Source organism: Myotis lucifugus, unplaced genomic scaffold (genome assembly GCF_000147115.1).
Source record: "Myotis lucifugus unplaced genomic scaffold, Myoluc2.0 scaffold_103, whole genome shotgun sequence".
In the NCBI taxonomy this organism is placed as follows: Eukaryota; Metazoa; Chordata; class Mammalia; order Chiroptera; family Vespertilionidae; genus Myotis; species Myotis lucifugus.
The window spans coordinates 449885-461543 of record NW_005871151.1 but is presented as its reverse complement, the minus strand read 5'-3'; the positions used below and the strand labels follow the sequence as shown (position 1 = coordinate 461543).

Here is an 11659-nt window from a genome sequence, read left to right as displayed (position 1 = left end):
TGCAGAAAGGAGCCGTGGGAAGAGCTGCCGAGCTGGGGCCGAGGAGGAGGCCCCGGCCGAGCTGAGCAGCAGCCCAACCCGAGCGACCCCCGTCGGGGTGGGCGGAGAAGGTAGCCTAGGCGGCTAGGACGAGTGCGCCCATCCACGCGCGCACCCCCGGCCACCTCCCAAGGACCCCTGGGAGCCCCTGAGGGTTCTCTCTAAGACCCGAGTCGCCCCTACCGCTCTCCCCTCAGCCCGGAGCCCCAGGCGGGGACCCCGGGATCCGACGTCTCCGCGCCTCCGGGCACCTGGCTCAGCAGGAGTCCCCCGGGTCGGGGCAGGGCAGGGCCGGCGGCGGCGAGCCGGAGCCCGCCCAGCGCCCGGGCCCCGCTGAGCCTTCGGAACCCACCCATGGGGCACCGGCTCCCCGTGCCCCCTCGCCCGGCTGCGCCCAGCCCGGCGCCCCCAGCGGCGCAGAGGAGGAGCCGGACGCAGTGACCCGGGAGCCGCAGACCCTGGAAGACTCGGCGGCCGGAGAGGCAGGCTGTTCCCCGCAGCTCCAGGCGCTTCCAGGCAGCCCTCCGAGCGGAACCAGAGGCCCGACTCGCCCTCCCCAGGTAGGAGAGAGACCCCCGACAGAAGTGGGGAGCTGGGTGTAGCGGGGAAGCCAGGCAGAAGGGTTTGAGGATGGTCGGGGTGAGGCTGGGGGAAGCTTGACATGATTAGCACAGTAAAACGGATTGTGGCAGGTCCATCCGGCAGCTTTGCACATCTAGAGAAAATTAAATCAGCTGAGCACCTACTATGTGTCAGGCCGGGTGCTAGGCCCTTTATTTATGCCTGGTTAGAAAAACTTATTGAACTTCTACTCTATTGATTGGTGCTAGAAGCTTCCATTCAAGAGCCCGTTTGAATATGAGGAGACTGGTTCTCAGGGAGGGAGAGGTACTTACTCTCCCCTTCTTTCCTGAGCCAGCTGCTGCCTGCACGCCTGGAAGGAGGGTGGGGCTGGATGTGGTCAGTCGGGGTCCCCCCCCCCCACCCTGAGGAGGACCCCCTCTGAGGAGGGAGGAGTGAGGATCCCCTTCCTTGTCCAGAGTTCCTTAGCTTTCTCTGGGTTGGTGCAAGGAGTGTTTCCCGAGTGAGTCTGTTCCCAGGATGGGTGTCCTGTACTCAGCTGGCCACAGGGACCCCATGCACCTCTGAGGGGCTCCCTCTGACCTCTCCTCTTTGCCCCCAACCCTGGGAGGAGGAGGAAGGATATTGTCCAGGACCTCCTGGGAGGTAGGAGGCCAGGCTGGGAAGGGCAGCCAGCTCAGGAGCCTGTGATTCAGGCTTCCCCTGGCATCAGGGACACAAGACGGGGTCCCCCAAGACCTCTGCCTGCTCTCCAGTCCCACCCCAGTGGCTGCTCCAAAAAGCCCCTTGACTGCGCAGAAGCGTCACGAAGCAAGGAGCCCGCTTGCTGTGTGCCAGGAGCTGTGTCAGCCTCTAGGCTTCTCACTGGGCTCTCTGGGCCACATTCTGGGTTTGCTTTTATCATTTCCCTTTGAGAGATGACCAACCAACACCCCCCAGGCCAGGCCATTTGCCCAAGGTCGCTGAGCTGGTGAAAGGCTGAGCTGGTTTGCTGGCCGGTGATGCCTGCCTGCCTGCCTCCATCCTGAGCCACCAAGGGTGGTGAGGTTGGCTTTGCAAAGCCCCCAGGACCCATCTCAGCGTGGGCACGGAGGCTGGCGAATCTGTGTGTCCAGCGAGGCTGCGACGTGCCCTAGCTGAGGAGGCTCGAGGTGTGTGGGAGGGAGGGGGGGCAGTGCAGTGGCGGAGCTCTGGGGTGCTCACAGGGAAGAGGACGCCGCCTCACTCTCGTCCTGCGGTCCTTGCTCACCTGACCTCCATCTTCCAGGCAGGCCCTGGGGGAGGGGCTCCAGGAAGAAGGGGGGAGCCCACAGATGCAGGCGCTGGGAGCTGGAGCAGGGTTTGCTGGAGAGCCCTGGGCAGGGTGCCCGCACCCAGCTGCCTGGAGGGAGAGGGAACGAGACTGTAACAGGCCTCGGGGGTCATTTCCCTGCCAGGCTCCAGCCGAGGCTTCCCTGAGTCAGTCACCATGTGAAAGGCTCCGGTTTGGTCTGGGGGTGGGTCTTCACAGAGGCCAGAGGCCAGAGCCCAGGCTTGGAGCCAACGGCCTGACTTTAACCCTGGCCCGGCCACTCATCTCTGTGAACCGGGGCAAGCGACTCCAGTCGATGGTCCCTCTTCGTGGGGCTGTTGTGAAGTCATTGGAATAAGGTACACCAGGTACCCAGTGATGGAAGCCTGCCTGGCTGGGGTGACTTTTCCCCCAGGATGACCCCACCCCAACTCTGCTTCAACCTTTCTGCCTCCCGGGTGCCCTTAGAATGGTCCTGGTCAGAGACCTGCACTCAGGGACTCCTGCTGCTGTCTGTCCCCTTGAACCACCAGGGTGGACTGTCAACCCGGAAAGGGCCCTTTGAACTCTGACCCCTGTCTCCTCCTCACTGTGTAGGTGTCAGCCTGGCTGAGGATAGAGAGGAGCAGGCAGTGGGGTGGAGAAGTTGTGCTCACAGCACTGCCCACAGCTCCTCCTCTGGGGGAGGAGAAGGGGGAGAGATGCGAGGGTGAAAGGCGGAGCCCACAGAGGTGCTGTCACCTGGCATCCAGGTGTCTGTGAGCCTCACACAGCCCCACGTGGTGGAGGCCACGTGAAGGCTCACAGTCTTCTCTCAAAGAAGAAAGCCACAGATTTTCCCTCTCCTTGTTTGCCTCTCCCTGCCTCCCTGCCTCCTCTCTCTGACTCCCTCCTCTTCTCTCTGATTCCCTGCCTCCTCTTTCTCTCTCCTCTCTCTCCTCTCTCTGAGCCCCTGTCTCCTCTCTCTGACTCACTGTCTCCTCTCTCTGGGTCTTAGCCCATTCAGTCCCTGACATTAGCATGTCCGTAAGAGGAGCCCTAGGGGTAGAGGCTGGGGTAGGTGGTGATGGAGACAAACACTGTTTCTGGGGGCTGCTGGCCTCCTTCCCTCTCGGTCTAGACAGAGGTGACCACCAGCAGAGTCAAGCTCCCTGCAGAGGGACTTGGGGAGGGGGTGTCCTTGTTGGGGCCTCTTTCCCCATCTCTGCTGGAGGCCCAGGCTGGCTCACAGCCCTGAAGGAGACTGAGAAGGGTTCGAGGCTGTTGATCTTGTATCCCCGGCTCCCCACTGCCCACCTGTGCGTGCGCCCAAGGCACTGAGACCCTCCTTGTCACAGCCCCCGGCCAGCCAGGCAGGCGGGGGTGGAGGGAGAAGAGCCCAGAGGCAGAGCCATTTGCTTCATTCATTCATGGATCACTTATTGAGCGCCAGCTGTGTACACGGCACTGAAATCCTGTGGGGTAAATGGAAAGATGGCTTTAGACATGAGTAGGGTGGGGGACGTGGGGGTCTTAGCTTGGAGTCACTGTCCTTGGAGCCACCCTTATTAACTCGGGCGCCAGTCATGTAGCTTTTAAGCACCAGGGTCCTTATTTGTGAAATGAGGAAGATAAGAGGTGCCTCAGAGGGAGGGGGTGAGGAGACGCCACAGCACTGGGCAGCCTGCCTGCGGTCCCGTCCCTCCTCTGCTGGTGGCAGACAGGCGTGTCACCATGAGCAAGTTCCCAAACTCCTCTGTGTTTCAATGCCCTCGTCCGTACATTGGGATAACTCCACCTGCCTTCTGGGATCACTGAGGGGCGAAGGGGTTAGGACGTGTTCTCATCACTTGGAACATTCTGGAATTTATTAACTGCAAAATAAACGCCAGCTATTACTCGTCTACACTTAGCACAGTGCTTGGCACGCGGCAGGGGCTTGGTTCATGGTGATCGTTAGCCTGGCTCCTGGCCCGGGGTCAGCGGTGTGCTGAGCAGCCTCACTGTGTGCGTCTCTTTGCAAGTCATTCATTGACATTGTGGCGGCTTGGAATCAGCCACGGTGGCAGTATGTACGCCATGGAAATCGACAAACGCTAGCAATCAGAGCTTTTTCAAAAGGTATTTTTTTGAGAGCAGTTTACTGCGCAGCGGCTGTCCGTCGCCTGGGTGGGCAGGACGGGTGCCAGGAGACTTGCCCACAGGATCTGTCTCCACCTCAGGTCTCGGCATCATGGCAGACAGAGCTGTAAGATGCTGGAGAGAGCCTTCGCGTACATGAGCGAGGCACTCCAGGCACTGACCTGGGGCATCCAGGAGGGGGGCCAGCACGTACACCCCTTTGTGACTCCTCTGAGCCCCATTTTCCCCGCCTGCACCTCCCTGTGTGGTGGCCTGGGGGTCGATATTTCAGGGGCCTGTATCCATTTCTCGTTCCTCTAGAGAGGAAGGGATTCCTGCTGGGGTGGGTCGGGGTCCGAGCAGCCTTCAGACAGGAGTAGCATTTGAGCCAGACCCTGAAACATACAAGGGAGGGGGTGTTCCGGGGGAGAGACTCGCCTGAGCTGGGGAGCGGAGGCAGATCTCAGCAGAGCTCAAACCAACTAGAGTGACAGGGGCTTGGGGGTCCTGGGGGGATTCTGATGGGTGCTGAGATAGGAAAGGAGGGAATCTGGGCTGTGACTGGCCTTTGGGGTGGGGAGGGGCTGATGGAGCTCCTGGAAGTTTGGAGCTCAGATTCATTTCAGCCTCGTCCACAAGGCGGGAGGCTCCCATAGAAAGTTCTGGGTATATCAGAACCATGAACCCTCAGAGTTAGAAGGACTTGAGTTGTTCAGGGGTCATTTCTCTGACCCATATCACCTAGTCCAGGTCTCTGGGTCTCCTGACTGAGGTGGGCAAACTCCCAGGGCCTGGGGGGGGGGGGGGATGTGATCTGGACACGGCCTCTCCCATGTCGTGTCCTGGAACTACAGGCTTCTGGGAGGCCAGAGACGGAAGGGAGGGATGGATCAGGGAGAGGACGGAATCTAACAGGAGTTAACATCTCTGAGATCTCGCCATGTGCTGAGCCCTTGACAATAGCTGCATGAGTTGAGTCCATTGTATAGATGAGAAAAGTGACTCCCAGGAAAGTTAGGCGACTTGCCCAGGAGCAATAGTGAGGGAGTGATACAATGAGGATTCGAGCCCTCGCAGTCGGTGCTGGAATGAGTAAAGGGCGAGTGAGTGAGTGAGTGGGTGAATGAAGGAGGAAAGAAGCGAGGGTATGAACGAACGAACGTGCAGAACTCCAGAGCCGCTTAGAGAGACCCTAGGCCACCGTTCCCATTTTACAGACGGGAAACTGAGACCTAGTCAGGAGCCAGGCAGAGGAGGCCACGGCCTTCAGCAAGGGCGGCAGGGCTGCATCCGGGGCCTCCTGACGTCCGCTCCCCGCTCTCTGTCACAGCCCCGAGCCATGATGAAGACCCTGTCCAGCGGGAACTGCACGTTCAGCGTGCCCGCCAAGAACTCGTACCGCATGGTGGTGCTGGGCGCCTCCCGGGTGGGCAAGAGCTCCATCGTCTCTCGCTTCCTCAACGGCCGCTTCGAGGACCAGTACACGCCCACCATCGAGGACTTCCACCGGAAGGTCTACAACATCCGAGGCGACATGTACCAGCTGGACATCCTGGACACGTCCGGCAACCACCCCTTCCCCGCCATGCGCAGGCTCTCCATCCTCACAGGTGGGTGCCTGGGGTGGGCGTGGGTGCCCCGCATGTGGGCGTATGTGCCCAGCACTTTACAGCGGGCAGAGTGCTTGCCCACCCATCGTCTGAGATGAAGGTCACAGAGGCCCCGTGCGCTGTGCAGGTCACCTCGGTGTTGCCACTTGTCCGAGCAAATGTTGGTGCCAGGGCCCAAATTCCATCTGTCCAACTCTGGATCCATTACCCAGGACTCCAGAGCGGCCTTCCCGACCAGGAACTGACAGAGACGGGCTGGGGATGTCCTGGGAGCAGAGGGGCTGCCGCCTTCCTCCTGAGGGAGGTGACTCGGCAGGGCTCCGGGGCCCACGGCCAGTCTGCTGGGCTCAGGTCTCTTGACATCCCATGTCCTTTGCCACCTCTCAGAGCGGTAAGAACAGGAGCCCGGTGGGGGTCAGCCAGAGGGCAGGAGGGGGCCCTGCCCATGCTAGGGGCTTGGTAGTAATGACATAACGGTGGTGATAGCTAACACTTATTAAGAGCTATGTGTCTGGGGCCCAGTCTTAGAGTTCGGCATTTATTTATGTAATCCTCACAGCTAACCTAGGAGATGGGTATTCGCCTCTATTTCACAGGTGGGGGAACTGAGGCCCAGCGAGGTTAAGTTACTCCGGTGGTAACACAGCTGATGACTGGAAGTCTGTCTCATGCTTTACCACTAAGCTATGCTGAAGCCGCTCAGCCCCGCGAGATTGTTGGGGGTCAAAGGGCAGGTGGAGGTGGGGGCTGGGCCATCACTCACGTGACGCCAGCAGCTTCGTGTGGTAACGAAGTGGGCAGGCCTAGAAGCCAGGCTGCCTGGGTCCAAGTCCTGGTTCCCCTGCGTCCTGGTTTGGTGCTGGGCACGGGCGTGATCTCTTCGTGCCTCACTTTTCTCATCTGTTGTTGGCATCACAGCAGCCATTGTGAGAACTAAATGAGTTAACACGTGAGAAGCGCTGGGTGAGCAGTTAGCAAGTCCTCAGTGAGTATCGGTGGGAAGTAAAGCAGCGCGTGCAGTGTGCCTGCTGCGGGCTCTGCGGAGGCATGTCCCAGGCCACACCCACCCATCGCTGGGCGGTGATGAAGGGAAGGAAAGAGCGAGTAACCCCCTCTCCAGTCACCGCCAGAGTCACCCTCAAATCAGATGCTTCTGCACCAAGAATCCCATGTCATGCTCACCCTCCCCCCCACCCTGCTCGTGCCCCCTCTTGGGGTGCCAGGCTTGGGGTGAAATAGTCCATATTTCAGAGAGGCGGTGTGTGAATAGAAAGAGCCCTGGACTGACCTGGGTTCGAGTCCTGGCTCCACCATGGGGGTGGCGTAGACATGTGACCAGAGGTCCGAATCGCAGTCTTGCCAGCTGCTCGGGCGTAGCCTCGCCTCCTCCAGTGAGGCTGAGAGGAATGGAGGAAAGTGCGTGGGGCACTTCCAGCACAGGGTGGCTATTGCAGGACTGTCAGCCCTTGGGGAGGGGCCTGGGGCCCACCCATGTAACTAGGCTGACATCTGAGGCAGGGAGAGGGGGAGAAGCAGAGAGCGACCACAGGCATGTTTTCAAAATTAATCTTGAATGATACAAACAATATATACAAACACACCCTCCTTTAAGCACATAGACCAGGCTAAAAAGCCCCCTTGACTCATGTCCCCTCCCCCAGCCCTGCCCCCTCCCGGGGGTGGCCACCCCTCAGTGTGGCGTGGACTCTTCCGGCCACATTAACATTCCTGTTGGAATCCCCACAACAGAGTATTTTCGTCTGCTGCTCTTTTACGTGCATATACCATTCCGAGCACATCTGCCTGCCGCTTGCGGTTCCACTCACCCATCCGTGCCTCCTTTTCCAACCTGGTGCTGATGCGCACGGCAATCTGAAAACCATCCATTCTGCCGCCACCTCTCCCAGCTGCCAGCCCCGGCCCGCTGACTCTGAAGCTTGGCGCAGTCCTGCATTTGAATATGTCGAGGCTGCCGAATCCTCAGGGGCCCCGGATTAGCCGAATGGGACGGGTTTGGCAGCCCAAGTGGAATCGGTTGCCAGGCTGGTACTGCCTGGCAAGTGCTTTTCTGAACAGCCCACACCGTCATTCATTCCATCCCATCCCTCCGCATCCATTCAGCTGGCTTTAGGAGCACCCACCGTGTGCCGGGCCCTGGGAGGCGGAGAGGGTGATGAGGCCCCCTGCTCCAGAGCTCACTGTTCAGAGCGCACCATAGACCGGTCGGTGCACAGTTCTGAGCGTGGCAAGTGCTGTGTGGCAAGTGCTGTCGTGGGGACGGGCGTGTGCTCTGGGGTCCAGAGGAGTGGGCGGCGGCTGCCAGGCCTGGAACCGCTTCATCCTCTCGAGAACTTGGGCCGGTTGCTGCTGCCCCTGAGCCTCTGTTCCCGCATCGGTAAAGCAGGGATCTTGCCATCTCACCAAAGTGAGGAAGGGTCTTTGAGCGTGAGGTTGTGATCTCTGTAGTAAGATCTGGAAATTGGGATGAAAGCGGCAGCCCTCTCTCCACCCCTGTCCCCTCCACATCGTCCTTGTTTCAGATTCAAAGGTCTCCTCCAGTGATGCCGTGAGCTAAACTAGGGGTAGTGTGGCCCTTGGAGGCCAGCAGAGAGCACCTACTGTGTGCCGAGCACTGGCTAGGCGAGGATAGACTTGGGCCCCAATCTTGGCCTGGCCACATGGAGCTGTGGGATCTGGGGCAGGCTGGTCGCCCTTTCTGAGCCGCAGTTTGCTCACCTGTACCACGAAGGTAGCATACCTCACAGAGGCCTTGTAAGGACTCAGGGACACAGTGGGCATGAAGCCGTGCCGGCTCCTGAAGGTGCGTGTTCTCATTAGCATTGTTGATACCCAAGACCACTGGCCAGCGTCACTGCAGTCATCTCCTGTGACCCTCAAGGTCAGCCCACAGGGCAGTGCTTCATCCACATGGGACAGGTCGGGAAATGAGATTGGAGAGGTTGCATGGTCCCCTGAGGTCACGTGGCCCCCTGAAGGCCGTGTGGTCCCCTGAAGGCTGTGTGGCTGGTGAGTGGAAGAGGCAAGATGCACACCCGGGCCACCCGATGCCGCACCGAGTTCCTGCTGTGCGTGAGGTGCAGCTCCCGGCCTGGGGTGTGCTCTGAACGAGACAGGCAGGACCCCTCCTCTGTGGACATTGTATTTATTGTTGTTCTACCACCGTCCCCACAAGCGCCCAAGTCACTCAGCCCTGCAGGGACACGGGGGGTGGATGAACCGTGTCCGAACCAGGCGGTGCCACCGATGAGCTGCGCGGCCTCGTGGGGGAGAGGGCTGTCGGGAGCCGCCTGCGAACTCACCGCCTGGGGTTTCTCTCCCCACAGGGGACGTCTTCATCCTGGTGTTCAGCCTGGACAGCCGGGAGTCCTTCGACGAGGTCAAGCGCCTGCAGAAGCAGATCCTGGAGGTCAAGTCCTGCCTGAAGAACAAGACCAAGGAGGCGGCGGAGCTGCCCATGGTCATCTGCGGCAACAAGAACGACCACGGCGAGCTGTGCCGCCAGGTGCCCGCCACCGAGGCCGAGCTGCTGGTGTCGGGCGACGAGAACTGCGCCTACTTCGAGGTGTCGGCCAAGAAGAACACCAACGTGGACGAGATGTTCTACGTGCTCTTCAGCATGGCCAAGCTGCCCCACGAGATGAGCCCCGCCCTGCACCGGAAGATCTCCGTGCAGTACGGCGACACCTTCCACCCCAGGCCCTTCTGCATGCGCCGCGTCAAGGAGACGGACGCCTACGGCATGGTCTCGCCCTTCGCCCGCCGCCCCAGCGTCAACAGTGACCTCAAGTACATCAAGGCCAAGGTCCTCCGGGAGGGCCAGGCCCGGGAGCGGGACAAATGCACCATCCAGTGAGCGGGAGGGACGCTGGGGTGGGGCTCGGGCAGTGCCTTACGGGAGGCGGCCCGGATGCCCGCACCCCCCAAGAGACCCCCAATGGCAGTCGTTGGCGCCAGACTGGAGGACCCCAGCCTTGAACCTCTGAACCTTCTCTTGCCTTCCTGCCTCCTCCCTCTGATTCCACGGATCCCCCTGGTCCCAGCTCCGCCGGGCGGGGACGGATCTCCGCAAGCAGGAGACGAGGCTGGGAGACAGCTGGACTTGATGCAGGGATCCCAGTCGAGCCTTCCTGCCCTTGGGTCATAAGAAACACTGATGCCAGAGGGGCCAGGACCCCTGCACCCCACAGGGCCTCCTGGGACGGCGACAGGATGAAAACGGCACCCAGAGCAGCCGGGAGAGCTCAGCTGTCCTGGCCTGAGACCCAGCTTGGCTCAGCGGGCAGCTAGGAGAGCCCCTGCACTCCCAGTCCTGAAACTCTCGCCCTCTGGCTCAGCTGTTTCTACCCCTGCCCCCCACGTGGGCCCCGGCTGTCCTGGACCTCAAGCCAGGGGCGTCTGTGTGTGGAAGGGGGTGCAGCCACGTCTCTGGGGCCACGTCCACCCCCGGGACCACCTGCCTCCCTCCGCCTCCTCTCCCAGGTTCCCCCGTCTGCTGGTTTACTTTGTTGTTACAGCTGTTCTCACGTCGTGTGTAGCGTAGGAATGGAAATCCTTGTACTGTAAAAGCCTAGTGACCCCTCGTTGGCCAGGCCCCCACCCAGTTCCCGTCCACTGCCTCCCCCGCTCCCCCACGGGGTTCCCTGGCCTGTCTGCAGCTGGACACTGCCCTCCATCTGAGCTTTACAGTCCACACTCACCCAGGCCGGGCCGGGCGTCGGGCCGCTTCAGCCCCAGCACCCCTAACCCCCCCCACCCCCCCCAGCTAGTTCAGGACAGAGCTCCATCTAGAACCAGGCTCTCCTCGGTGCTGGGGCCACTGTGTGCTGGAAACGGGGTGAGTGATGCACTTTATGACCCCAAGGCCAGGGCCTTCCCCAGGCCTGGCCTCTTTCCCCTCCCCCGCCCGCCTCTGCCCACCCTGCTGTCCCACTGCCTTCCGCGCACACAGCTGGTGGGAGGCTTGGAGGAGCAGCTGGGAGCCGGAGCTGAGCCTGGAAGAAGCAGGTGTAAAGACTCCCAGTGGGTCTTTTTCTCGTGCCCGGGATGGGGCGGTACTGGGGACCAGGGCCTGCTGGGATTTGAACCTCTAGACCAAACGCTCTTGTCATCAGCTCTTAAATACACTTTGTACTTTAATTTTCTGAAAATATTGATGTTTAGGGCCACAAAGAACCTTAATAATCATCTAGTGACTCTTTCCAAGGCCCAGAGAGGGTAAGCAACTTGCCCGAGGTCACACAGCAAGTCTAGGAGCGGCAGGCACAGGGCTAGGTCTGGGCATTCAGCACACACCGTGATGTGTGTCCTCTCCTCATGCTGCCTCTGAGGCTCCTGTAGATTCGGTGTACATTGTGCCCACATATGCAGTGTACACACATGCGAACACACACACACGCCCTAGCCTCAGCTCTGCACACCCTCCGCCCGCACCCTGGCCCCTGCTGCTCACTGCAGCAGCCCTGACCTGCATCTGTGCCCCTGCCCATCCCGCCCCGGACCTTCCGTTACCTTGGCCAGGACAGGTGTGCGGCCTGGCCTCGCCCAGATCTCTGTGTATACTCTCTAATATTAAAGTGGGTTTGTTTCTAAGCCGTGTCCTTGATCGTGTGCATTTCCAAGAGGAGGTGGCCTCTTCCCCCCACAGCTGGTCTTTCCCTCCTCTGAGTGACACCTGCTGGGGTCCTCGCTCTGCGTGTCAGTATCAGTCTTCACGGTTAAAGGATGTGGGGTGAGGGGGGAATAAACTCTAAGCCTCTCTTAGCCCAGGCCCTCCTGGGCCCTCTTGGGGGCAGGTGCTGAGCGTCTGTCCCTCTAGAGGGGTGGCAGGTGAGAGGAGAGGACCCTGGGGACCGTCAGCCGTTGGAGTCACCATGGTTGGGTTCCATGTGGCTCCCATAGAGCATCGGTTTTGCCCCCGGGGGACATTTGGCAATGTCTAGGAACTGGGTCGGGGGAGGGGGAGGGGTGTCGTGCTCCCGGCGTCTGGTGGGAGGAGGATAGGAACGCTCCTGAACCC

The 11659-nt window shown here is 60.6% G+C and overlaps 1 protein-coding gene across 1 annotated transcript; it reads left to right on the top strand.

The window, feature by feature from the left end:
- Positions 1-202: 202 nt before the first annotated feature.
- On the top strand, positions 203-11216 carry RASD2 (RASD family member 2). Its single transcript, XM_006092707.3, has 3 exons — positions 203-599; positions 5343-5622; positions 8967-11216. Exons 2-3 carry the CDS (start codon positions 5352-5354, stop codon positions 9494-9496), a joined length of 801 nt encoding a protein of 266 aa, XP_006092769.1. The 5' UTR covers positions 203-599; positions 5343-5351; the 3' UTR covers positions 9497-11216.
- Positions 11217-11659: the final 443 nt, after the last annotated feature.